Source organism: Hypomesus transpacificus, chromosome 5 (genome assembly GCF_021917145.1).
Source record: "Hypomesus transpacificus isolate Combined female chromosome 5, fHypTra1, whole genome shotgun sequence".
Taxonomy (NCBI): domain Eukaryota; kingdom Metazoa; phylum Chordata; class Actinopteri; order Osmeriformes; family Osmeridae; genus Hypomesus; species Hypomesus transpacificus.
The window spans coordinates 2,047,948-2,075,633 of record NC_061064.1 but is presented as its reverse complement, the minus strand read 5'-3'; the positions used below and the strand labels follow the sequence as shown (position 1 = coordinate 2,075,633).

At 46.8% G+C, this 27,686-nt stretch overlaps 4 protein-coding genes across 6 annotated transcripts in view; 1 reads left to right on the top strand and 3 right to left on the bottom strand.

Moving 5' to 3' along the window:
- The window catches only part of LOC124468251 (serine/arginine repetitive matrix protein 5), a 4,959-nt gene extending 4,439 nt beyond the window's left edge, over positions 1–520 (bottom strand). The window contains 1 exon segment of the mRNA XM_047020911.1: positions 470–520. Within this exon segment, the coding sequence (XP_046876867.1) occupies positions 470–520 (51 nt within the window).
- An 11,759-nt stretch (positions 521–12,279) lies between these two features.
- On the top strand, positions 12,280–17,083 carry mogat3b (monoacylglycerol O-acyltransferase 3b). The gene is made up of 8 exons (XM_047020201.1): positions 12,280–12,738; positions 13,213–13,300; positions 13,724–13,831; positions 14,072–14,142; positions 14,314–14,518; positions 14,982–15,156; positions 15,628–15,812; positions 16,187–17,083. The coding sequence occupies exons 2-8, from the start codon at positions 13,222–13,224 to the stop codon at positions 16,339–16,341; spliced, it is 978 nt and encodes a 325-aa protein (XP_046876157.1). The 5' UTR covers positions 12,280–12,738; positions 13,213–13,221; the 3' UTR covers positions 16,342–17,083.
- A 195-nt stretch (positions 17,084–17,278) lies between these two features.
- znhit1 (zinc finger, HIT-type containing 1) lies at positions 17,279–18,700 on the bottom strand. Its single transcript, XM_047020202.1, has 5 exons — positions 18,614–18,700; positions 18,197–18,370; positions 18,007–18,086; positions 17,715–17,884; positions 17,279–17,601 (listed from the first exon to the last, which is right to left on the bottom strand). Exons 1-5 carry the CDS (start codon positions 18,633–18,635, stop codon positions 17,580–17,582), a joined length of 468 nt encoding a protein of 155 aa, XP_046876158.1. The 5' UTR covers positions 18,636–18,700; the 3' UTR covers positions 17,279–17,579.
- A 111-nt stretch (positions 18,701–18,811) lies between these two features.
- srrt (serrate RNA effector molecule homolog (Arabidopsis)) lies at positions 18,812–27,314 on the bottom strand. 3 transcript variants are annotated; one of them, XM_047020199.1, is made up of 20 exons: positions 27,216–27,314; positions 26,296–26,421; positions 25,917–26,060; positions 25,616–25,762; positions 25,249–25,437; positions 23,813–23,982; positions 23,552–23,706; positions 23,265–23,384; positions 23,007–23,178; positions 22,681–22,883; positions 22,530–22,591; positions 22,362–22,440; positions 21,856–22,047; positions 21,555–21,725; positions 21,108–21,261; positions 20,801–20,994; positions 20,368–20,524; positions 19,944–20,036; positions 19,625–19,733; positions 18,812–19,362 (listed from the first exon to the last, which is right to left on the bottom strand). In XM_047020199.1, exons 2-20 carry the CDS (start codon positions 26,412–26,414, stop codon positions 19,287–19,289), a joined length of 2,706 nt encoding a protein of 901 aa, XP_046876155.1. In that variant the 5' UTR covers positions 26,415–26,421; positions 27,216–27,314; the 3' UTR covers positions 18,812–19,286. The 3 variants fall into 3 exon arrangements, with proteins under 3 accessions (XP_046876155.1, XP_046876156.1, XP_046876154.1); XM_047020200.1 differs by having other exon boundaries at positions 23,007–23,181; positions 25,917–26,045; XM_047020198.1 differs by having other exon boundaries at positions 18,813–19,362; positions 23,007–23,181.
- Positions 27,315–27,686: the final 372 nt, after the last annotated feature.

Genomic DNA, 27,686 nt, shown 5'->3' with positions numbered 1-27,686 from the left:
AGAGGCAGCCCCTGTTGTCGGGCAGATCTTTCAGAGCTTATACATGTTACTCATTTAGCAAACGCTTTTATCCAAAGACACGTCCAAAGACTGCATGTCGAAAGTAGAGGAAGGTCAAGGATCACAAGGGCCACGGTTCAAATAACGGCCTATCACATCAAACACACACACACCCTCTGTTCACCACACACACACAGACGTCCACACACACACACCCTCTGTTCACCACACACACACACAGACGTCCACACACACACACACCCTCTGTTCACCACACACACACACAGACGTCCACACACACACACCCTCTGTTCACCACACACACACAGACGTCCACAACACAGACACCCTCAGTCCACAACACACACATGAAGCTGCATCAACCTCTACAGAAGGCTAACAGCCAATCACAGTTCACCGGCTCGATGAAACATCAGAATAGCCTCTACAGAACTTCTCCCGGCTGTACATCAAGCCGTGCCACCGAGGGGTTCCCGTGGCGACGGCTCCAGCGCCCCATGGTCCAAAGCCTTACCCACAATCCCCTGCGGCCATGTCTGGTGTGTGATTCAGTGCTAATTAGGTTAGGAAGCGATGGGCGGAGCTATGGTAAGCCCAGAGTTTACCATGGCGTCTTCTCTGGGATGTGGCAGACACACGGACAGACCTGCAATTGTCACATTACAGCTGGGAGGAAGTGGGTAACAGCTGACAGGAAGTGTGTAATTACTCTGTCTAATGATTGGTGGGTTCTCTTGGAGTTTAGCAGTCTGCACCTCATCTACACACACACACCTACACACTCATATACACACATACACACACCTACACACTCACATACACACACCTACACACTCATATACACACACACACACACACTCACATACACACACCTACACACTCATATACACACACACACACACACTCATATACACACATACACACACACACACACACTCACATACACACACCTACACACTTATATACACACACCTACACACTCATATACACAGATGATGCAACACAGCCACACGTTGAAACATATTAATACAGGAGATTTGAAATCAGCTTATTAGGCACTTCCAGGGTCAGAGGTCAACCAACTCCACCTCATTAAAGCTGTAGGCAGAAGGAGCAGTGACTCACAGCTACATGTACTGAAGTATAGAGCCCATCCATGCATGTGAACACACACACACACAGTCACAGTCACAGACACACACACACAGTCACAGACACACACACAGACACACACACGCAGTCACACACACGCAGTCACACACACGCAGTCACACACATAGCACACTACGCGCAGTCACACACGCAGTCACACACACACTCGCTCAGTCACCACACACATCCACACACACAGACTTACAAACAGAATCCTTGCCGATATGACCTCACATGCCCCTCCTCTGATAACAGGGGGGGGGGGGGGGGGGGGGGGGGGGGGGGGGGGGGCTAGGGAAGGACAGCAGATGGGAGATATGATGAATACAAAACTATGGAAACAGTAATCACCATCAGACTGTCTGTAGGGCTGGCAGGGTGGCAGTGTGTCTGTAGGGCTGGACAGGGAGAGGAGGAGAGAGGAGGTAGAGAGAGGGAGAGGAGAAGAGAGAGGGAGAGGAGAGGGGAGGTAGAGAGAGCGAGAGGAGGAGAGAGAGGGAGAGGAGAGGGGAGGTAGAGAGAGCGAGAGGAGAAGAGAGAGGGAGAGGAGAGGGGAGGTAGAGAGAGGGAGAGGAGAAGAGAGAGGGAGAGGGAGAGGAGGTAGAGAGAGGGAGAGGAGAAGAGAGAGAGAGAGGGAGAGGAGGTAGGGAGAAAGAAGGAGATGGGGAGGGAGCATATGAAAAGATGCAGGAAAAACGATAAATACATAGAGAGAAAGAGAGAGAGAAAGAGAAGAGAGAAGCTGTGCTGACAAAGAAAATACAACCAAGGAGAAGAATCTACTGATGGAGAGACAGGAAACAGAGAGACGTGAACACAGGAAGAGAGGACGGGCCAAAGAGACAGAGAGGATGAAGGGAACCGGGCTTTAGGGATGGGGGAGGATAGAATCCTCGCACACCAGACACGGTGTGTGGTCTCCTAGCAACACTGTTGCGGTGTGTGTGTTCTTTCTAAGCTTCTGAATAATCACACACACACACACACAGTATATAATACTATATACTGTAGATATATTGACATACACACACACAAACTAAATGTGACCACTGCACAGTCAAATATTTTCCCTACAGCTATAAATATTTATACACACATGCATAGAGTATCCTGTATTTACACACAGAGACACAGGATACAAAAAAACTCACTTCAGCTGGAGATGAATGGACCAATCAGAGCTGTGTGTGGAATCACATGATGTCATATAAGAGTCCCAGAGGGAGCTCTGATAGGATGACACCGGGTTCCATAGACACACAAACACCAGTCCCTGGAGTCTTCCATTCAATCATTCATACACCTCAGAGATATCCCCTTCCTATAGAATATAATTACCTCCACCATGTGAAAGGGTAGTTGGTGGTGCAGGAGGAGACTAGTCACAGCAGGGTATAGCTGGTGTTCACGTACAGAAAGCAACCAGGGCAAGGGGGAAACGACCTTGCAGCAAACCAAATAAATAACAGAATGTCTGAAATACAAATATATACACGTCTGTGGCAATTCTTAGACCTTTAGTGTCATTATGAATATTAATCATGGGGATGGGTTAAGCTCAGTGGTGGAGCGTTTGATTGCAGATCAAGAGGTTGTGGGTTCAAATCCCCCATCTATGTTCCTTTGAATAAATGTGCTAAATGAACACATTATTTGAAATAGGAACATAGACACTAATTCACTCAACTGCTTGTGACACACTGAAGTGGTATGTACACTCACAGATGAACCCATTAGATGTGAAGTCCTCAACCAGCTCCTACAACACACACACACAGACACACACACAAAGACACACACACACACACACAGCTCTGGTTAAATCTTCCTCAAACTCTACCTTGCTCATTTCCCTTCTCGTTGTACAAACTGAGTAGCCGATGAATCTTTCATGGAGTTGGAACCAAAAATATACTCCAAATCAACTTCCTCTTCCCTCCTCTTCCCTCCTCTTCCCTCCTCTTCCCTCCTCTTCCCTCCTTCCCTCCCTCCTTCCCTCCCTCCCTCCCTCCTTCCCTCCCCCCCTCCCTCCCTCCCTCCCTCCCACAGAGGTGTGTGCCTGTGTGAATGAAAGTGTGTGTATGTGAATGCAAGTATTTGTATGTGTGTGTGTGTGTGTGTGTCATTGCCAATTCTGCAGACTTTATAAATTAATCCAGACAATCAGTAAAAATCATTCCTACCATCTGGATTACTCAAGATAACAACAGCATGCAGGCAGCTAATCAGAGAGATAGGGGGGAGGGGGTAGAGAGAGAAAGGAACAGAGAGGGACAGATTGTGAGAGAGAGAGAGAGCGAGAGAGAGGGAGAGAGAGAGGGAGAGAGACATATACTCAGCATGTATAGTATGTGTAGAATCACTTTCCATGATGCACCCTCCCTCTCTCATCCTCCCACTGCATCCACCCTACACAGTAACACCCTACACTCTAACACCCTACACACTAACACCCTACACACTAACACCCTGTACACTAATTACCTACACACTAACACCCTACACTCTAACACCCTACACACTAACACCCTACACACTAACACCCTACACACTGACACCCTACACACTGACACCCTACACACTAACACCCTACACACTGACACCCTTCAAACTAACACCCTACACACTAACACCCTACACACTAACACCCTACACACTAACACCCTACACACTGACACCCTACACACTAACACCCTACACACTAACACCCTACACACTAACACCCTACACACTGACACCCTTCAAACTAACACCCTACACACTAACACCCTACACACTAACACCCTACACACTAACACCCTACACACTGACACCCTTCAAACTAACACCCTACACACTAACACCCTACACACTAACACCCTACACACTAACACCCTACACACTAACACCCTACACACTAACATCTTGCACAGAACAGCGTAGAGCCTCCAGCTGCCAACAGAACAGCATGCCATCCTGGCTGGTGACAACTTCCTGTGATGTGTCACTTCCTGTCATGTGACTGCTGTGCTCCTCCCTCCCCAGCCTGGTCCTGATCAGAGAGAGGCTGACCAGATGAGGATGGAGGTCAGAGACAGACTGACCAGATGAGGATGGAGGTCAGAGACAGACTGACCAGATGAGGATGGAGGTCAGAGACAGACTGACCAGATGAGGATGGAGGTCAGAGACAGACTGACCAGATGAGGATGGAGGTCAGAGACAGACTGACCAGATGAGGATGGAGGTCAGAGACAGACTGACCAGATGAGGATGGGGGTCAGAGACAGACTGACCAGATGAGGATGGAGGTCAGAGACAGACTGAACAGATGAGGATGGGGGTCAGAGACAGACTGACCAGATGAGGATGGAGGTCAGAGACAGCAGGAGGAACACAGCCAACCACAGAAGAAGAGATCCATTCTAGGGAGACTCAGACCTGGTTAAAGATGTGTGATTTGTAAACTAGACTGATGGCAATTGTTGGTGTAACTGATGTAACGTAATGACTTCGTTTTGCAGGCGCTTTTTCATCAAAGCGAGGTGGATTTGAACCTGCGATCTGCGAAGGATGGACGATGGTGGGAGGAACAGGGATGATTCCTGGGTTGGGGTGGAGGAACAGGGATGATTCCTGGGTTGGGGTGGAGGAACAGGGATGATGCCAGTACTCTCCTCTCCCTGCTCCACTCCCAGTTGGGTATGATTCATGTTCCATTAAACCACATCTCTAAAACATTCATGTTGCTTATCTGTTTTTGTCCTATCACTGCTCTTCTCCATTTCAACCTACTTTTTTCTTATTTTTTCTCAGTTGTTGCTGAGTAGGAACCAGCCTCTACTCCCTCCCTCCCTCTGTCTCTCCTCTCTCCCTACCTTCCTCTCTCTCTTTCCCTTTCGGTTCTTACGTCCTCAATTAACCCGTTCAACCTAGTTTCTGCAAGATCTGTGCAGTTCAGCGTATAAACAGCAGAACCAATCACAAGAGCTGGACTCAAAGGGGGAGGGGGGGTTAAGATGGGAAGCAAAACTTCAACAGGAAGAGAGGGGGTATACTGAGGAGAGGGCTTTGGGACCACATTTAATCAGGAGGGAGTTAGAGGAGGTCCCATGAACCCCCCCCCCCCGGACCAGAGGCTCTCGACCAGACAGGACTCATGTAAATGCCAACTCTGGACTGGCTAAATTCAATTTGGGGTTTTGAGGAAATCTGCAGCTAAAGCTTGGTAGTGGATCAGGCAGACTGGACACCAGCACACAGCACTGGAGAGATCAGCTTTACACATAAACATCTTCCATGCCTGTCTCACACACACCGGTCTCTCCCTCCATCCCTCTCTCTTCTGCTCTCCATCTCTCTTCCTCTCCTTCTCTCCATCTCTCTTCCCCCTTCTCTCCATCTCTCTCATTCTCTCTGTCCATCTCTCTTCCTCCTTCTCTCTATCTCTTTCTCCTTCTCACCATCTCTCTTCATCTCCTTCTCTCATCTCTCTTCCTCCTTCTCTCTCTCCATCACTCCATCTCTCATCTCTCTTCCTCCTTCTCTCTCTCCATCACTCCATCTCTCTCTCCTTCTGTCCATCGCACTCTCCTCTCCATCTCTCTCTCCTCTCCATCTCTCTTTCCTTCTCTCTCTTCCTCTCCTTCTGCCTGGGAGTGGCCCTTTCAGTCATTTTTCTGTCTCCTGTCTGACAACTGTCAAGCTCGTTTGAGAATCCTTCAATCTTTTGGTCGCTGGTCCTTTCAGTATTCCCCCTGCTTGTCTTTGTCTGAAGGAACCAATCAGCCTCTGGCCTTCTGATCTCTCAGTGTTTCAGTGTTATAACAAGGCTATAGCCCTTTCTGTCTGTTCCTTTGTTCCCTTCCCCGTCATCCCTGTGTTCACCTCTTCATTCTCACCTTCGGTTCATTTCAATTCCACACAACTGTGCCGATACCTGGCATAATACACTGACTTCAGCGGTCCCATTCACATGTACATGACAGGAATGTCGGATTGTCGGATACGAAAGATTTGCATTCAGGGGAACCGAGGTCACATTTTGAAACCTTAAAAAACAAATTCACTATGTAGAAAGACGAACCCTATAGGAATGTTACTCCACCGCATAGTCCGTCCGTGCCACGGCAGCGCCAGCTTTTGGGGCTCGGTGCGTGGAACCACCGCTAGGCGCTGCTGCAGACACGATCACCGCGCGGTGGGGTTGGGCTGGGGGTCATTGGGTGCTTCTGTTCCGAAATATCTCAAACTGCCGCTCGTGTACGCATGCTTACAAATCTCGAACGGTTTTTGTAGTAGGCCACATGCATTTAGTCACGCAAGGGTCCACAAAGACACGCGAATTAACGTTCAAACACACGCCCAGTATCAAAAGGATTCGTTACAAAAAACAAAACAATCTACGTGTGTTTGTGTCTTTGCAAATGTTGTGGATTTGTGGACACGGGACAAATAGGTAGATATTCATTTTAGACACTAAGTTACAATTCAATGTATTTAGGCTCACTATTAGACATAACATCTGCCACATCGGTTTCTGTCAGGTGTGTCTGTAGAGGCCTATTATTGTGCCTCCCCCCCCCCCCCCGCTATGTCTGAGCTTCTATCGCGCAGTACACACACACCCACGCGCGCACACACAACCAGGGCACGCCACGCCCCCACCTCTGTGGCCAGTCCATCAGCCAAGCAGCTTGACAGATAGCCTTCCGTAGGTGTAACATTTCTGCCCTGTTCTCACAATATGGCACACTGTTTGGGCTGTTACAACCAGTGTAAATAAGCTATGTCATATAACCGAGAGTGTTCCGGTGAACTAACGATCCCAGACAGACGGACACATCCCGTAAGGCGCGCGACTAAACTGACAATACCATTCGCCTGATGTCGCGCACATATCGACAAAAATCTACGCCCAAATATCCCTTTCCATGAACAACACAGAACCTAAACGTTCTTTACGGTCAACGTGCTTGCGTCAAAGGCAGTTTTTTACCATATGCTACATGTTTAGCGTACTGTCACACGGCAATTGATTCAAGAAAATGCCGAGCTGCTCCATCAGTCAGTCAGCTGATGCACTTGTTTTTCTGTGAAATATTTACGAGCTCAAGTCACGACTGAACTTCACGATACTGAGATGCCTTGCTCGCCGTGTATTCATTTATAGCCATGTTGTAAAAGAGGATTTGACTGTTTCTGTAGAAAATGGCAGCTATCGCACAGACTACAAATGCACTATGGCCTTTACTCCTGCCTGCCGCCGGAAAATTGCCAAAACCCTACACGTATTGAAGAATAACACCTTATTGTCGGCCTTCTGTTCACAGTCCTACTGCGTTAAATATCGTATAGGGTTATATTAGGCTACAGCATCAAACCCGCTACTGCTTACCAGAAGGTTATATCGCCTATGGTGGGTTTACCCAATATGTTACGCAAAATCAAGAGAGACATGAGATTTCATCGCGAATGACGTGTTATCAGGGTAAAACAAATGCATTACCTTATAGAAATACTGAGATAGCGTCTCTCTTGGCGCCGGGTAAAGCTAAATCCAAATAACCATAGTCTGCTCCATCAGACAACAACAAAACCATGCCGGGTTGTTGATGACACAGCTGTCTTCGTGGACGATGGGTGGATGCGAACACCTTTCCCAGATGTGTCAAGTAACATCGACAGAGGATTCCAATAGATATAGACAAATCTGAGAAAATCGTCAAGCCATATTTACAAGGAATCCGTTTCCATTTCTCACCGATTTAACGGGCACTGCCGTTAGGAGGGCTGATTGAAATGTCCATGACAGCCTACGGTTCATCGGCAGACGAGGCTACAAAATGTTGGGTTACCCTCCAAAAACAACGACAAACCTCATTCACAAACGATATAATGGCACGCTCCTCTCACGCAACAAAACATGGACGGCATCAAAGTACACAAAGATGAAAAAAAAACAATCCATCTATTAAAAAAAAAAACACTGGGCAGATGTCGGTTCAAGCAGTGCGCTAGAAAGTCTATTTGCATTCTTATTAATATTCATATAGTAGTTCTTCCTAGGAGGCTATTGGCTGTTAATATAGCAGAAGCAACCGCGTGCTTGATGCGCGTCTCGCTCGAGCGATGCGCTGGATCTTGCTGTTTTTGACGGTCGTCGTACATTGCCTCCCATCTTATTGGTTCGGTTGAAGTGCCCTTAACCCCTTTTTCTACATTTGTCTTACTTTTATCCCTACACAAACATGCTCCGCTGGAATGTTTAGCTCCAATTTCTGCAGTCTCGTGCAAGACACATGTAGGCCTACAGCGCTGCGTTTTATGGAAAACACCTTTACGATGGAGTCAAAAAATAGAATAAACCACAACACATAGATGACTAAAGATGATATACGTCTGTCAGAGCTGGGATGCACTGCTCGACTGTTTCTGTCTGTATGTGGATACATTGAAAAACAAATGTTTGTTTTAAAATATTTACAAAGTTCATTACTGTCTGAGGACGTCTCAACACTCATCAGAGCTGAGTCTTTCCCACTGTTACTGCCCCCCCCCCCCCTCTCTCTCCTCTGAACCGGTTCCTTGTGCGCTCTGCGCTTCAATTGTGTGCGTAAATTGATGGCCATGGCAATATGTTTTACAAAGCATAGAGCCACATTTAAACTCCGTCCTCCCTGAATATAAATAAAAAGTCACAAAAAAATCATAACATTTGATACAAGAGGTTCACCCTCCACGTAGGCTCGTTGAGCACTACTCACGAGCCTCTCAATCCCCTGGTTCTGCCACCCGGTCTACCAGGCGCGGTTGGCTCGTACGGCCCACGCCGTTCTCCCCTATCGTTTTCTACAGTCACGGGCGCCTTTTTAAGGCCTAGTCAACAAGCCTAACCCAGACGTGAGATGGGTCATCTCAACCACAAGCCAACACGCAGCTGTAACCTCTGAGATGATGCTTAGCCTGCTCTCTACTAACTAACCTAACTGATTGTAACTGATTTAACTTCTTGTACTCGTTTTGAATTATATTATTGTTGCTTGTTTTTTCTACAGGTACACTCTTGCGAGGTTCATGTTGTTTAATTGTACCTTGTTTAACTACATGCTCTCATGTTTTTTCCCATTGGCACTTATTTGCTTTTCACAATGTATGCTTCATGTTTAGGCTACCCACAATGTTTTGGGGGCTATCTCGTTGTTTATGATCATTGACCTATGCACTTTTGTAAGCTCTCTCTTGGAAGTCGCTTTGGATAAAAGCGTCTGCTAAATGAATACATGTAAATATAATGTAAACCTGACATAACTAGCCATGCTGAGACAGCACAGTTCATGTGTTTTGTTTGCAACGTGAAGCATGTAGACCAACTGCCAAATCGACATGATTAAAATCAAAAGTTTATAACGCCTGAAAACGTTGGTGGTGTAGCCATTGTTAGTTATTAAGTTTGTAAAGGGCACGGGACAGATCTATGGAAGCAAATCGTGACCAAAATTCAAATGAAAATGCATTTCCAGAAATGCATTTTCATTTTAAGAATGTGGCTGCATTATTTGACTCATAAATCAAATTAGTATTCAATCATCCTATTTGCATTTTTATTTTCTTCTTTAAGACTGCTCATTCTTTCCCTTAATTAAAATGAAAACGAAAAAGACATTTGAAATTTAATTTTCAAAATATGCCCCAGCAAATAGATACCAAAATTCAATTTGAAATGTAAAATTTGAAAATGAAAATGCATTTCAAGAAATGCATTTTCATTTTAAGAACGTGGCTGCAAAATCGTGACCACAATTCAAATTCAAATGCATTTCCAGAAATGCATTTTCATTTTCAAGAACGTGGCTGCAAAATCGTGACCACAATTCAAATTCAAATGCATTTTCAGAAATGCATTTTCATTTTAAGAACGTGGCTGCAAAATCGTGACCACAATTCAAATTCAAATGTATTTCCAGAAATGCATTTTCATTTTAAGAATGTGGCTGCATTATTTGACTCATAAATCAAATTAGTACTGATTAGTACTGAGCGGACATTGCATTTTCATTTTCATGTTCTGCCCGCAAAGAACTGCCCATAATTCGAAAACGAAAATGCATTCTGAGCGGCGCAGTTGAGTGACGTCAGTAGCCGCTCTTCTTCAGCTCCCTGCTGACCGAGCTACCCATCTTGTTCGGTAGGGGGCGGTGTGCACATACGCATTGCATTACATGGCAAATGTGCCGGGAAATTGATTGAATTGCCGGGTCTTTAGAGGACGCATCACAGATCATGGCGCTCCCTCAAATTGTGCAGACACTGATAGAATTAGCTGAGCTGGTAGAAACTAATAATATATCTGAGTCTGATGCCCGTGACCGAGTAGAACAAGTCACAGAGAGCTTGGCTGCATACTCTGCCGTCACAGACGTACACATTAATGAGGTTGCCATAGTAAACCTCTCTTCAGTCCTGGAACGGCTGGATGCTGTGGAGCCTCAAATGGGACGGGGACGACCAACCATCCACATCCCGTTCGAGTCCATCGAAAACTATTTATTAAATGGTCTACTTTTTCCTGTGAAAGCAAGCTGTTTCACCTTTGGCCTGGTTCAGACAAAATCTGAATTTCCGCAATCTGAATTTGAATTTCCGCAATCTGAATTTCAAGAATATGAATTCCTGCAATCTGAATTTTAGAATGTTTTATTTTTGGATCAAAATAATTCAGTTGTATTAAATTTGGCATACAAATCATTCAGATATTATATATTCAACAGCAATATATTTCAGTTTTATGAAATTCGACACACAAATATTTCAGATCTTTCATATTCAAATTCAGATACTTTTGTCAGCTTTCTAGCTCCATAAATCCGTTGCTTTGCATCCTCCGACGGATGGTCTGGTGGCCGACAACAGCTCCGCTATGTCCTTTATTTTTAAACCATTTAATAAATAGTTTTCGATGGACTCGAACGGGATGTGGATGGTTGGTCGTCCCCGTCCCATTTGAGGCTCCACAGCATCCAGCCGTTCCAGGACTGAAGAGAGGTTTACTATGGCAACCTCATTAATGTGTACGTCTGTGACGGCAGAGTATGCAGCCAAGCTCTCTGTGACTTGTTCTACTCGGTCACGGGCATCAGACTCAGATATATTATTAGTTTCTACCAGCTCAGCTAATTCTATCAGTGTCTGCACAATTTGAGGGAGCGCCATGATCTGTGATGCGTCCTCTAAAGACCCGGCAATTCAATCAATTTCCCGGCACATTTGCCATGTAATGCAATGCGTATGTGCACACCGCCCCCTACCGAACAAGATGGGTAGCTCGGTCAGCAGGGAGCTGAAGAAGAGCGGCTACTGACGTCACTCAACTGCGCCGCTCAGAATGCATTTTCGTTTTCGAATTATGGGCAGTTCTTTGCGGGCAGAACATGAAAATGAAAATGCAATGTCCGCTCAGTACTAATCAGTACTAATTTGATTTATGAGTCAAATAATGCAGCCACATTCTTAAAATGAAAATGCATTTCTGGAAATACATTTGAATTTGAATTGTGGTCACGATTTTGCAGCCACGTTCTTAAAATGAAAATGCATTTCTGAAAATGCATTTGAATTTGAATTGTGGTCACGATTTTGCAGCCACGTTCTTGAAAATGAAAATGCATTTCTGGAAATGCATTTGAATTTGAATTGTGGTCACGATTTTGCAGCCACGTTCTTAAAATGAAAATGCATTTCTGGAAATGCATTTTCATTTTCAAATTTTACATTTCAAATTGAATTTTGGTATCTATTTGCTGGGGCATATTTTGAAAATTAAATTTCAAATGTCTTTTTCGTTTTCATTTTAATTAAGGGAAAGAATGAGCAGTCTTAAAGAAGAAAATGAAAATGCAAATAGGATGATTGAATACTAATTTGATTTATGAGTCAAATAATGCAGCCACATTCTTAAAATGAAAATGCATTTCTGGAAATGCATTTTCATTTGAATTTTGGTCACGATTTGCTTCCATACAGATCTGTCCAGCCGGTTTGAGACTTGACAGCTGCTGTAATTTCTGTCCAATGAGACACTTCTTCCGTCTACACTGGGCCCCCGGCTCCTCCCCCGATCCCGGGAGTCGGAAGTCATCAAGAACTCACACCGTACCAGCCGGCAGCCGGCCGCGCTCGACCAAAACGGAGACTTCGGGGGAGAATCTTAAATATTTACAAACGACATATTTACACCTATTTGGAAATAGGTTTAAACTCAATCGAGCACATATAGGGCCGCCGCCTCATGTCTCCTTACAGTGGGGTTATCTGAGAACGTACCGAAACTAAAGGCAACCGGTCACATATTCGAATCTAATTTAACTAAATTAGTTTAATATTGACCTTTGTCATGTTTATCTTCGAAATTGATTGCTCGTTAGTGTGCCAGAGTGTTGGGGGCGTGGAGGTGATCGTTATCTGTAGCCCTACTTGAACTGATCAAAGTGCGTCCAGTCATCCAGCTGGAATCGCGTGGCTACTACTCGCCATAGCTGCGCCACTCCAAGCTCGAGTCACTCTGTACGATCTGACAGCTTCACAAAGGTAAAAACATTTTATTTAAATGTCACAGAGCAGAATGTCTTATTCAAGTTATGTCGCCAAGTAGCCTAGTTTTAAAAGTATCTTGTAGGTGAGTGCTACCTTTCAGGAGCTCAGATCATGAGTGAAAACAGTGCAGCAACAGTTGCGAGATAAGATCGTAATTATTGATGAGTGAGGATACCGGTTATTATGAATCACCCGGTCAAAGAAGTTAGGGTGCCCTAACCAGTTCAACAGGACAATGAAGCATGTTTAAACAATGTAGCCTACAAGCGCTGTGACAGCTCGGGCCACCAAGTCACATTCCACAAATCGGCACGATTCCTTTTGATTAGTTATCCCGAGTTCGGCAGTTATCTCAACTGTCAAGTCTGAATCAGATATCAATGTCGTGCGTGTAGCGTTATCAGCTCTGTGTATTAGAGTGACGGGCGGGGTGCGTCTTAGGCTCAGGCTAACCGTGTTCCTCTCTAGGTTGCTATCATGAAGCAGAAGACGAGATGGCAGGACTTTCTAGAGAGCGTCAGTGTGTACCAGTGGGTGGTGTCTTTCCTCTTCCTAGGTGAATCAGCCGCATCTTTAGACTCCACACACTGGACCCTGTAACGACACACACACAAACATGTTTAGATTTGTGTTTTCATTACACATTCTGTTCTACATTGTACATCTCTGAACTCTTTACTTTTACTGTGTAAAATCCCTTTGGTCATCCATGGGTTGTTTATTAATAACACTTGCATATGCTATTAGGACCACACTGTAACCTGAAACAACACATGCTGGGTGTGTAATACATGTTGTGCAATAATCGCAAAACCAAAGGCACTTCCACACTGATATCAGCTGTTAATGTTTAGACATTCAGAACAATAACAGTAGACTACGTGATAGCAATCATTTAATTAAATTAATTTTTAACATATAATAACATATGTATAATAAATAACTGTCTCACCTCCTTCTTGTCTTCCTTCTATTGCAGGCTTGTCTTGTATTATTTTGACTGTGTATCTGATGTTTACATCCCTGTGGCCCGTGGCTGCTCTCAACTTGATCTGGCTGGTGTTCGACTGGAACACTCCGGAGAGAGGTGTCCTCGCACCACCTCTTTGCCTCGTCACTCTCCACTTAAACCAGACATTTAGAAACACAATGTTCATTAATGTTTGGTTTTGACGGAGGACAATCAACACTCTAGATTGTTCTGCCAAATGCAGTCTTTTTTATAGATGAAATCAAATCTACTGAAATGAATATTCACTACTTTTTATAGAATGAAGTATGTTAGATAAATTCCTTAAATCTGAAATATATTTGCTTTGCCCTGTAGGGGGCAGAAGAAAGATGTGTGTGAGGCAGTGGAAAGTGTGGACTCACTTCAAGAACTACTTCCCAGTAAAGGTAGAGCAATGTTCTGAGCTGTGATCTTAAAGGAGAACAGCACCTGGTCTGCCCAGGGCTAGAACTATTTGTGATGTCGCTTTGGTTAAAAGCTTCAGTTGAATTAATAAAATGTAAATGTCGCATTCTGTTCTACCCCCCTCCAATTTTGCCCCCCACCCACCCCCACAGCTGGTGAAGACGGCCGACCTGAAACCAAACAGGAACTACGTGGTGGGTTGTCACCCTCACGGCATCATGTCTTGTGGGGGCTTCGTGTGTTTCAGCACTGAGAGCTGTGGGTTCCGGGAGCTGTTCCCCGGGATCCGCTCCACACTCGTCGTCCTGGCTGGCCTCTTCAGGATACCCCTCTTGAGGGAGTACCTCATGACCGCAGGTAGTACTGTAAATACTAGGTCTACAGAATCAGTTCATTTAAATCCACATTTTTGTTGTATAGCCCCCATTTTTTTTTACAAGCAATGTCACAGAGGGCTTCACATACGCCCATAGAACTGCCCCTCAACCAACCTAAACCCTAAAGGAAGACAAGGAAAAACTCCCAGAAAAAGTCACTAGAGGAGAACAAATTTAAGAAACCCTCGGAGGAGCAATTCAGTGAGGGATCCCTTCCTCCACAGACAGTGGAAGTAGAACTGTTAATACTAGGACTACAGTATCAGTAGAGGTAGAACTGTTAATACTAGGACTACAGTATCAGTAGAGGTAGAACTGTTAATACTAGGACTACAGTATTAGGAAAGGTAGAACTGTTAATACTAGCTCTTCAGTCAGTACCTCATGACTGCAGGTAGAACTGTACAACCAGTCATGACTGGACGCCCGTCTCTTCTACACAGGTATCCTTCCAGTGAGCAAGCCCAGCCTTGAGTACCTGCTGTCTAAGAACGGGACAGGAAACGCAGTGGTGATCATTATAGGGGGCGCTGCTGAGTCCCTGTCTGCCATCCCAGGGGTCAACACCGTCGTCATGCGGCGGAGGAAGGGCTTCGTCAGGGTGGCGCTGGAGTTTGGGTAAGGGTGATGAATATATGTATTTGATATAAACTGACATATATAGAAGATTTTATAGCAGGGAGTCGGGTGGCTGAGCGGTTAGGGAATCTGGCTATTAATCAAAAGGTTGCCGGTTCGATTCCTGGCCGTGCCAAATGACTGTGTCCTTGGGCAAGGCACTTCACCCTACTTGCTTAGGGGGAATGTCCCTGTACTTACTTTAAGTTGCTCTGCATAAGAGCGTCTGCTAAATGACTAAATGTAAAAGTAAAATAGCAGGTTAGTTAGGGGAGGAAGTCTTTATGTATAGATACTGTATATATACAGTATATGAGAGCATGTGATGAAAAGTCTGCAGGTTCAGATCCTTCCCTGTACGTCACTTCTGATAAGTCTTCTTATGATTACTGTACTGTAAATCAACTGGTAGACTGAACGTGTAGACCCGTACAAACGGTGCTGAGCCCTATGTGGTGTGCCCGGCCTCAGGGCCGACCTGGTCCCAGTCTACTCGTTTGGGGAGAACGAGCTGTTCCGGCAGGTGGAGTTTGAGGACGGCAGCGTCAGGCGCAAGTTGCAGGACCTTTTCAAGAGGATCATGGGCTTCGCTCCCTGCCTGTTCCTGGGAGAACGCTGGGTCGTCCTTCCTTATCGCTTCCCCGTCACCACAGTCGGTAGGTCGCCTCGACGACACACTCGCTGGACTAACTTGCTTTTGACTCCAGCTATACCTGCTCTAACGACACGTTAGCTCCTTCTAACCAAGCCTTAAGGCAGGGGTGTCAAACCCTGGTCCTCGAGGGCCGCTGTCCTGCATGTTTTAGATGTTTCCCTGCTCCAACACACCTGATTCAATTAAATGGGTTGTTGTAACGACCATTCAGTCGAATCAGGTGAGCTGGATCAGGGAAACATCTAGAACATGCAGGACAGCGGCCCTCGAGGGCCAGGGTTTGACACCCCTGCCTTGACGGGTTATAACTACACCTTAACTCCCTTCTAATGAATCCTTACCCCTCTAACTAACATCCTCTCTGCTGCCCCCTAGTGGGAGCTCCCATCTCCGTGCCGAAGCGTCCAAAACCCACAGAGAAGGAGGTGGATCACTATCACGGCCTCTACATGGAGGCTCTGACCAAGCTGTTTCACAAACACAAGGCCAGCTGCGGCCTCTCAGACAGCCACGAGCTGAGGCTAATCTAGGCCTCCATTAGGCCTCCAACCAGACCTCCCCACCTCCAGACCTCTGCACCTCCAGACCTCTGCACCTCCCAAGACCACCAGACCTTCGCATGACATTTGTTGTTCTCAAAACAGTGCAAACTTAACAAATCCTCCATCGTAGGAGTCAGACTGATCAGTTAAAGACACTAGATCTCCCAGATGTTTCACTCATCATAAAGGAGATCACAGATGAAGCCCTTAACACTCTACTAGTTTAAAGACAACATGTGTTATATCTTAAATATGTGAAGACCTATGTGGATAGTAAACCTGTTCTTATTATAATGTTCTACCATTGACAAAATGTGTAATTTGCATAGTTCGGATGCAAATACAAGACTGGATGAATTTATCATCTTTAAAAAGCACTACATGTCAAATCTGGGGCGTATTACTAAATGTCTTTTAAATGGCTTGAGAGCATGGATTTAAGATGGCAGAAATTAGCCATATCAGCAACTGCAGATTGTTTTTCTATTCCCTCTGTCTGCCTGTTGCCATGTTGTGGTAAACACATGACTCCTATTACAAGTAATCATTTATGTATCTTCTTGTTGTTAATACTTCCAAGTTCACAAGACTTCATCACAAAACACACAGTAACATCAATCCTATTGACATTATCTATATCTATATCTGTAATCTATATCTATAATCTTACTAAGTCTGAAAGAATGTTTACAGCCACGTTTAAAATGATTAAAAAGTTTTGGAAAAAGTGCAGATTTTTACACAAGACTATTTCAGTGGTCATTGGGTCTAAATATTTGGTAAATTTCATGTCGGTATTATATTAATACCACAAACATCTCTGTACAAGGGAAATTCAACATCTACACCCAGTTCACAAATGTTGTTACTTTCATAGAAATAGACTGTTCAAATGCATCAACGGGTGTCTGTATTTTCTATTTTTGTTTCCACATTGTAAAGTTATCAGTTTAATGCCGGTCCTTCCTGCATTTGCATCTGTTTAACCCTGGACCTTCAGCTTCCTGGTTTAGTCAGACCAGGAGGCCTCCTTCCTAATGCGAGTTTACAGAATGAGCCAGGTTTATGTGAGTTACTTACCTGACACGAGCCTGTCTCATTTTATAAACTAGCTTTATGGAACAGGCCACTGGTCAGGCTGGGAGTTCATTTGAGAGTGATGTGTTGCCCCCACAGTACCCCTCATATATGCAAGCTGCAGATTGAAGCGGTAAAAGCGGAGGCAGTCACACAGTCCACTTGAGACATCTGTAAAAGAGGTGAGGAGGAAGACCGTTTTAGTTTCATCAATCGTCTCATTTCAGAATTGAGACCTTTATCAATGGCTACGTTATCAAACATGTAGTCCACGGTACAGTTACCTGGTCTCGTGATGGGTTCCCAAGCAACGGACACAGCAGTAGCGCGCACCGCAGGACACGCACGTGTAGTGGGACGGAAAACCGCACACCGTGCAGAAGTTGCGCTGGGGCAGTTTGGACGACTCGGCGCATGCCGTCAGGTAGTTCGGTCCTTCTGTACCGCTCAGGTCCTGCGGCGGGACAGAAGGTGAGGACAAAGGAAAACGGACAGGATGAAGCGATTAAAAAAGGGAGAGGTGTATTTGCTGTGATGTATCGATAGATTAGGTCAATTGTCTGGATATGACTTTACCTCCTCCTCCAGCAAAGCTTGGAAATTCTTTCGAAATCTAAGTTTAAAATGATCTCCCCGTGTCTTTTTTCTCTTCTTACCTGTATAAAAAGGTGTCGAGAATATATGTAAGTGTAAAGAATAGTATAAAGAATAAAGCATAATTATGACATTTGCCAGTTGAGGATGTAGACCTATTTACACAGCCTACCAGATTCATTGCTGTCATCAAACTGTGGTAGTCTCTTAGCTAGTTGCTGTGGTAAGCTGGCGTGAGGGTCATCTTGAAAGTTGTCTTTTTCGAGCGCTTCTAACTGTCTGACCAAGCGACGCTGACGCGTGGCGCAGTCCAGAACGCGCCGTTGGTTTGGATCTTGGGAACGCACTTAAAATAGTAAAAACATCAGCATAAATAACAATGTGTTCGACGGTCACTTGGAAATCTATATCGTTGCCATGTCAACAGATCGGATGGTTAGAGGCTATTGGGCAGTATACCTGCTACGCATCAACAGCGGTATTGGCATTGCACTGCTTGTGGACGAAATAACAACGTGAAAAATAAAAAATAAATCGTATTTGTTTTTGTGTGTAAAACACACACAAATCGAAAACTGCATATGCCTACCTGATATTTTCTTATCCACCATAACAGCCTTTTCAGTTTACGGGAACGCGTAAGGGACAATTGTATTATGATCACTCGCAAAATACAATGTTTAGGCTATCTCCTTCAAAATATTCCTTACATGAAGACGAAGATATAAAACATACCATTCTCGATTAAATCGTGTTATAAAATTTTACTCACATACATATTTCATTCAAAGACCCTTCATAAAAGCCAAGCTACCTACAAAATATTCTGTGTAGCCTGTGGAACTAACAAGGATGGAATGTGACATTTACTTGACAATAACAATATATTTGGACAATAACTTGAATTTGTTTTATATGACCAGGTCACACCATCCTATAAGCTACATCTCTGCATATTTCCCCCACAAAGGAAACATTCCATCAAATTAAGAGGTAGTCATATCGCACACATTGTCTCTTGATTGAATGCATCAAAGTTGTGTTTTAAAATAATAACTGTTGGTTTGCAGCCAAACAGAAATACAAATTTTCCAAGTCATGTTTATTAAAAGAAATGTTAGAATACAATGCTTGCTCTAGCCTTTGATCTACAGCCAAACAAATTAATTAACTAATCACAGTAGAGGACAAAACAGGCTAAATATCATAGGCTGATTAAGCTGGTTAACTACGACACCAGTTACTAAAAGAGATTAAAAACTCTAGAAGAATTCCACATCATCCGGAGCATCCAGGTCACGATACTCAATGATGTTGCGAGGATCTCCTCTGCTCATCCTAAAGAGAGAGAGACACAGAGAGAGAGAGAGAGAGAGAGACAGAGACACAGAGAGAGAGAGACAGAGACACAGAGAGAGAGAGAGAGAGAGAGAGAGAGAGAGAGAGAGAGAGAGAGAGAGAGAGAGAGAAAGAGAGATAGAGAGAGAGAAGGAGACAAAGAGAGAGCGAGAAGAACCTTGATTACTTGACAGGTTCCATGTAACAGCAGAAGGGAGGGAGGGAGTTGAGCTGGCTGATCTGTAACTGACCAGGGTCTCACCTGTTGTTACGGGGCTTCCCCTGGTAGCCCCCCCCCTGTCCACGGAAATTGTCATAGTTACCCCGGCCGCCCCCCCCTCCATAGGGGTTGGGTGGGTATGGGGGTCCACCTGCAGGGAGGAGAGAGAGAGAGTCACACTGAATACATGGCATGGCTGACGATTTAAAACAAGAAACTCGTTTTATATACGGTTTCTGAAAAGCCTGGGTAGTGTTTCCACTGAGGAGTGAGTTGAACCCATTAAACTGGGTAGCACCATAGGAGAGGGGACTAGAGAGGAGGACCAGAGGGTAGATAGGGGGGGGGGAGCAGTGCCTACCTCCGTAGCCCATGATGGGAGGCCGAGGCTGGCCGAACCCCATGAGACCCTGGTGTCCCTGGGGAGGGAAAGGCAGGCCAGGGGAGAGCAGCCCTGCAGAGAGAGGAGACAGAGAGGACATGTTGGTGTGTTGAGAGAGAGAGAGAGAGAGAGAGGACATGTCGGTGTGTTGAGAGAGAGAGGAGACGGAGAGGACATGTCAGTGTGTTGAGAGAGAGGGGAGACAGAGAGGACATGTCAGTGTGTTGAGAGAGAGAGAGAGGACATGTCAGTGTGTTGAGAGAGAGAGAGAGGACATGTTGGTGTGTTGAGAGAGAGGGGAGACAGAGAGGAGACGTGTCAGTGTGTTGAGAGAGAGAGGACATGTTGGTGTGTTGAGAGAGAGGTGTGTGTGTAGTAATGCGTGTGTGTGTGTGTGTCCCACCTTGTCCTGGTCCAGGAGGCATGTTGGACTTGAGCTCAGGGAGGGTGGGGCGCTTGGCGTCCAGCAGGAAGTTGTTAAAGAACTCCACCTCCTTCTTCACCTCCTCGATCTTGTCCCCGTGTTTATTCAGGATGTGCTTACGCACAAACTCTGGTCCCTATTGGTCAACACAGCAAAAGGTCAGGGGTCAGCAAAGACTAGCTCAACAGAGACTCATCTTTGGGTTCACTGAAACACTTTAAAACATTGTTATTAGTTTTTAAAACTCTTTAAATGGGGGTTTATGGTTAACAGTAGGATAACACAGTTCCATGGTTGTACGTAAAGCCCTCTGTGACACTGCCTGGAAAGAGAGCCGTACAAATCTAATCTGATTTCAAATACGCAGGACAGTTTTAGCGGTTTGTCGTCAGACGGACGTGAACTCGCTCACCTTAAACTTCTTCCCGCTGAGAGGGCACAGCCACTTATCCTTGCCAAGTTCCTGGGTGTTGGCCAACACAAACTTCTCCACCTCCTGTTCCGGATCCTTCCGCCCCATTTTCCCAGCCTCGTCCTCGGACAGAGTCTCCTTCACGCTGAACAGGGGAAGCAGCTTCTCCTCGAACGTTTTCTGCCACTGGGACACTGTGGGGGGAGAGAGGGGGGCGAGAGACTTAGGAGGGTTTTCGGAGGGGCGAGAGACTGACGGGTATAGGAGGAGAGTGGGAGGGAGGTTACTGATTGGACAGCATCATTACCCTCTCCGTGGGTCACCCTGTTGGGAGGGATGGGCCCCCGTACGTGCATCAGACCACAGCGGTTGGGCATCTCGTCCTCGCTCGGGTACTCGCACGAGTTGTAGTAGTCGATGGAATGTACCACACGCAGGTAGAACAGCAGCCGGTCCAGCACCTGAGGTGAGGGTACAGGTGAGGGTGAGTGAGGTACAGGTGAGGGTGAGGGCACAGGTGTGTGTGAGGGTACAGGTGTGTGTGAGGTACAGGTGTGTGTGAGGTACAGGTGAGGGTGTGAGTGAGGTACAGGTGGGTGTGAAGCTACAGGTGTGTGAGGGTACAGGTGAGGGTGAGTGAGGTACAGGTGAGGGTGAGTACAGGTGTGTGTGAGGGTACAGGTGTGTGTGAGTTACAGGTGAGGGTGTGAGTGAGGTACAGGTGTGTGTGAGGTACAGGTGTGGGTGGACAGACCGTGACCAGGTTGTCATCTCTCTCCACGGTGATCTCTGCAGGGTTGCCCTCCCTGGTGCCCTCCTCTGGGTCGGCCCCGCCCGCGCTGCCCAGTAGCTCCTCCTCCTCCGCGCTCACTTCCTCAATCAGGTAGTCTGTGATGTTCTTCATGATGGGGTTCTGGCCTGTCAGCTGGACCAGGAAGTAAAGGGAACAAAACCAGGAAGTTAGGGCACACAAACAGGAAGTAAGAGCACACAACCAGGAAGTGAAGTAGCACACTATTGAGCATAACATATATCTCAGTGTGTTAGGGTCCTACCTCCAGTCCCGGGGAGTCCCCCTGGGGGCGGTGGCTCCACAGCTGGCCTCGCTCGTCCAGAGCGTGGATCAGTTTGGCCGACAGCTTGATGTCGTTGCGCAGCACCTGCTTGTGCTGCGTGATGCCGTTCACGTTGCGGATCCTGCGAGCCAAGTCCCTGTTCACCCCGGGGGCCAGCTCACAGTCCCGCAGCTGGGGGGGAGGAGACGGGGTCAGACCAGGCCGGGGGGGATGAGACAGAGGGTAAGACAGGCCGGGGGGGGGGAGGAGACGGGGTCAGACCAGGCCGGGGGGGGTGGGGGGGAGGAGACAGGTAGGAGGGGGGGGGAGAGACAGGTGGGAGGATGGGGGAAACGGAGGGTCAGACCAGGCCGGGAGGGCGGAGGAGGGGGGAGACAGGAGGTCAGACCAGGCCGGGAGGGGGGAGACAGGTGGGAGGAGAGAGGAGGGGGGAGAGAGGAGGTCAGACCAGGCCGGGAGGGGGAGGTCAGACCATAGTGACTCACTCTGATGTTCTGCAGGTTCCAGCAGACCTCCTTGATGTTCACGCTGCGATCAAACGTCACCCAGCAACGCCTGTAGAACCTGTCGCACGGAGACAACAGCCATTGGTCAGTTACCAGGCAGGGGGTGGAGCCACGCAGGGGTGGGGTTAGTAGGTGAAGTCTACTGACCTGCGTTCTGGATGAGGGTCTGACAGACACACGCGCAGGAACCCAGGATATCTCCTGCACAGCTGGGGACAGACAGACAGAGGATGGTCAGGTCTCCATGGAGATCCATCTGTCTATCATTATGACAGATATGATGATGATGACGACTCACAGAGACGATCTCTGCCTTGGAGATGGAGGGAGCGATGCTCCTGAGGAACAGAGAACAGGTCCTGTGGAGAGGCCTGGGTCTGGGAGGCTGGTCCTCCTTCGTCTTCTTGTCCTCCTTCTCCACCTCCCTCCCCTGCTCCCTGCCCTGCTCCCTGCCCTGCTCCCTGGTCTTCCCCTTCTCCTCTTTGCCCTTGTTGCCACGAGCTGGGGAAGCAGAAAGATTTTTGAAATTCTATTACATTTATAAATATTTTATTGCAGGCTCTCGAGAATTTTGGCACGGTGTCAATTTTCTTCAGCACGTTTTAAACAAGTGTGATTTCTCACTTTCACCCTCTTCCTCCTCCTCCTCCTCATCCTCCTTTTCCTCCCCCTCCTCTCTCTCTGCCGGTTTGTCAGACGAGCGAGAGTTGGAGTCAGAGTCGGAGTCAGACTCGCTCTCGGAGGCGCTGGCCTCGTCCTCGCTGTCGCCGCTGTGCTTCCTCTTCCTCTTCTTTCCCTGCTGCCGGCCAATGAGAGAGAGCGCATGCGATGAGGTCATGAGGCTTGTTACCTTGGAGGAACGTGATTGGTTCCCACACTTACCTTCTTGGCTGCAGGTGTCTGCACCATGCCGTCCTCCCCCTCCCTCTTCTCCTCTCCCCCCGGGGTGCCGTCCACCGCCGTCGCTCCTCCCCTCTCGGCACAGGCAGCCTCGCCCTCGCCCTGAAACACATCGCAGCTCAAAACACTCGCCCTGAAACACACCACTTCTGAAACACAACCCTTTTCTCCTTTGCCCCAAAACATACACGCCATGAATCACAGCCCTGCTCCACACCTCTGCCCCCTTGCCCGCTAACGGTAGCTTTTCTGGGACCCCTCATACACACCTTCTCCTTGTCCTCCTTCTCCTCCGGGGGTTTGCTGTCCCCAGCCGCCCCCCGGGGCTCCTCCCTCTTGGGCGGCTCAGGGCCTCGCTCCTCCTCCTCGGGAAGCTCCAGCACCTTCAGGTCGTGATCCGTCCCTCCTTCCATCTTGATCACCGCTGGGACAGACAGAAGCGCGTCAGCCTGGTAGAGACCAACGCCACCCTGGAGAGACCATCCTGGAGAACACCAACCCCAAACCACACCTCCAGAGAGCTCCCCTACCTGCGTCTAGGACCTTGACGATGGCCGGGCCGCGGTCGATGTCCAGGGAGACGTTGTCGAACCAGCCGTTCTCCATGAGGAACGTGTAGACGTTCAGCCTGTTCTGCAGGGCGCTGTGGGCCTCTGCCCGCCGCCGCCCCGCCTCGTCTGGGTGGTACTTGGATCTGAACCTGCGTTGGGGGTAGGGGCACCCGAGGGAGAGGGGGGGACAAGCCAGGGGTGGAGGACAAGCGTCTGTTAGAGATGGCAGAGACATCAGTACATAACTGGGCCCCCTAGGACAGTTCTTGACTGTGGCTCGTGCAGAGAAACAAAACATGTTTTGATCTGTCAGCTCGTGTACGGAACACATCCGCTTGCTTGTTATCATACTTCTACGTGACAATCAATCAGAGCTAAACAGATCGACCATCTTTCTCTGTGTGCTGGTTAAGTTTATGTTTGACATAGCGCTAATGTGAGGTGAGTTGTGTTGGTGTGACTGAGCGCTAATGTGAGGTGAGTTGTGTTGGTGTGACTGCTGGGGCCATGACGAGGCAGAAAGGAAGACACACATTATGAAAGACTACAGAACACTGACATCTCATAATCAGTTTGAACATTTCAGAAGAGCAAGTTTGCCATTGTGTGGACTAAATTTACCTTATCTTCTCCCAGTTTAACAACACATACATATAGAGAGGGTTCTCTTCTGTAGAAATGTGCTCCACTTCACCCTCATACTGTGTTTGTGAACGCACAATTCGATTTCGGTTAGGGAATTCGATTTGATCGAAATATATGTACGAAAAAAAAAGAAAAAAATGGAGGGGGAATAAAAACCATCAGAGACTTAGAAAAGAAAACTTCTCGACGGCCGTTGGTGAACTGTGCATCTATCTAACTAAGATCCCTGTTACTTCAGATCTAGAGCATCTGCATTGGGCGCAGTGCATGCCCTGACTGACTAGCATCGCGTCCTGACGAGAGAGTCACTTGTTCTCATCTTCCAAAACCTTGTTGTGAAGGGAGGGGGAGTGGGAGGAGGGGAGGAAGGGTTGGTTAAGGCAGTTACACATCAACGGAACAGCATAGACACACTAGGACGCCGGGCCTGTGGGACTTAGATGACACAGGCGACAACACCATGGTACATTCAATTATTTTCTAGTCTAATCACAGATCTATGCGCAGTCTTTCCTAAGCAGAGTAATTGAAGGAGAGGTTAGTCAGGATAACCACAAACTACCACTTCACTTCAATGTAATAGCTGCTAAAAAGTTTAAAAGAACGAAAAAAATGGAATATGATATATTGTACATTCAGACCCCTCGTAGGCCGCACAGAGAGGTTGTGAGCAGTCTGTTGAGATAAAGCAGTTTTACAACAAACTAAAGCTACTTTCCTAACATTATATCCTGACTAAGAGGGAATAACAAAGGCTGTGATCATCGTACCACTCCTCATCTTTGTGAGTGAGGAAGAAGTCCTGCATTTGCTGCCGTCTGAAGTCCATCTTGTACTCGTTGTATCTCTTCACGGCCTCGCCCTCGTCAACAGAGTCATCCAGAGACAGCAGGAACTCCTTAAACGTCTTCATCAGCGGAGGAGGAGGACACAGGTCCAGGTCGTGGATGTTGCCCAGCCTAGCGCACACACACACACACACAATTATATCAGGAATACAAGGGCCTTAAACGCACGCACACAAACCCCCTTCAACTCTGACGGGACTTGATCGTTCTTGAGTGGGGAGCCGTGTTGTGTGGAAAGAGCCTTAACAGAAAGGAAGTTCTACTGAGCAGAACATCCTGTGCTCCTCACCTGGCCTGGATGGGGATGCTGTGGTGGTGCTGCATCAGGTGGAGATCTGGGGGGCCCCAGGGCTGGGGGGGGGCATAGCTGGGCCCGCCACTACCCCCGTAGCCCAGGTCATAGCCTCCATGGTAAGGCTCCCCTCCGTGGTCGTCCCTGCTCAGGTGGGAGAGGGGGGTTAGAGATGCATGCTTGTTTTATTATATAGTTTTTATCTGGAGGGAGTTTGAATAGGAGAGAGATATTAAAGCAGTTAGTCTCTCTTCAGAGAGACGACAGCAGGCAGGTACAGGTGTATCTAATCTCTCACCAGTCTCTCCTCATGCGTTTCTGCTGGGGGCTCATGTCGTGTCGAGGGGGGGAGAAGCGCTCCCTGCGTCCCCTCTCGTAGTCCCGGTAGTCTCCCCGGCTCCGCCGCTCCCGGCCGCGCTCCCACTCCCTGGCCGAGGGACGCCAGTTCACGGAAACACACGGAAACACACGGAAACACACGGAAACACACGGAAACACACGGAAACACAGTTAAATCACCAACTCCTTCCAGAGAAAAGACGGGAGACAGCACAGGCTTTTGATGCCGTGAACCACCTCATGTCCGAATGCTCTCCCATGCAGAAACTGGCTTCATAAATGAGCTTTTTCAGAGACTTGACTGTACCCCACTATAAAGTCTGTTCCCTCCTTCTCACCTGTCGTTCCACTCATCTCTACGCCTGTCCTCTCTCTCTCTGGAACGGTCATAATCACTCCTTTCACGGCGGAACTTGTCCCTTCTTCTGCGATCATATTCATCATCGCTGTCTGCCATTGTGCTTCTGTGGAAACAACCCCGTATCAGCTACAGATTCGTTGCCATCCGCAGAGATTAACCAAAAACCATGGCTACAGATCCAATGTACATTGATTTAATGTTATGACAAAACAAAATGAGGAATCAAACAGAAATGTACATTTGAGCAAGATACGCCTGCAGTCTGAAGGAATTATTTAAACGCAGTGCCCTACACAGCCGCCAGAGGTCAACTTTTCACAGTCAGCCATGTCTGGTCGGTAGTTGAGACGTGGTTATTTTACACCGTGGCTTAAATACAGACCACTCTTTGACGATGTGCTTTCTATATCCCCAGATTGTATGTTGCTTTCGATAAAAGCGTATTCTAATACAATTACATTTGTAAATGCAAGTCAGTTTTAATAAGACAGGCTAGTTAGGCCGTTTGATGTAAAGTGCCACCCCGGCGTAAACCACAAGCCAACTAGCTAGCTAGCCTTGCAAACTAGCTAATCATCGAATCAAACACATCCCTGTCTTAATACCAACGTGTTTTCTACGTGAATCAAACGCCGTTGTATGGTTTTACTCAAATTTAAAAGAATCACAGCCTGTTTTAGAAACTAGAAAGGTAAACTCGCGTTAGCTAACTAGCAATAGTAGCTACTAGCAATTTAGCATTAGCAAAGATATCTCGCTAGTATCAGTGCCATATTTGATATCTAACAAGACATAGTTTAATGTTCACCAATGGCGTCTTTACAACGTGTAAATCGTATCTACTTATGTTAGTAAAGGGCCAAATAACATCCATATAAATACATTTGCTAGAGCTACCTTAGGTTTCAACCGCTGCTTTCCACTTTCTTCGTAGTCAAGTTTGGTGCAGTGTGAACCGGAAGTACGTTTTTGTTTCTGTCAAAATATTTCAAAATAAAAGACCACCTTCTGTTGATTACGTTACATCTTACGTTTATTACTAATACGTTTTCATCAAGTGTTTCAACAATTGACTAAGTATTTGTCGAATACTAGTGTCCGCAGCAATCACATAGACAAGGTATTTCATAGATATATATATGTCTATGAGGTATTTGCACACCAAAAACACGTCTCTTATTAAAAGACGTATCGTCATATCCGGAAATGCATACACGGCACGTGGACATGTAAATAAAGAGTTTAGAAGCACTGATACTGCTTCTATACTGTTTAATTATACACGGCATAGTGATTGTATAGCCTACTCTTTGAGGTTAACCGAAAATTACATTTTTTCCTGTTTAATGTATTGGTTTCTAACGGTCC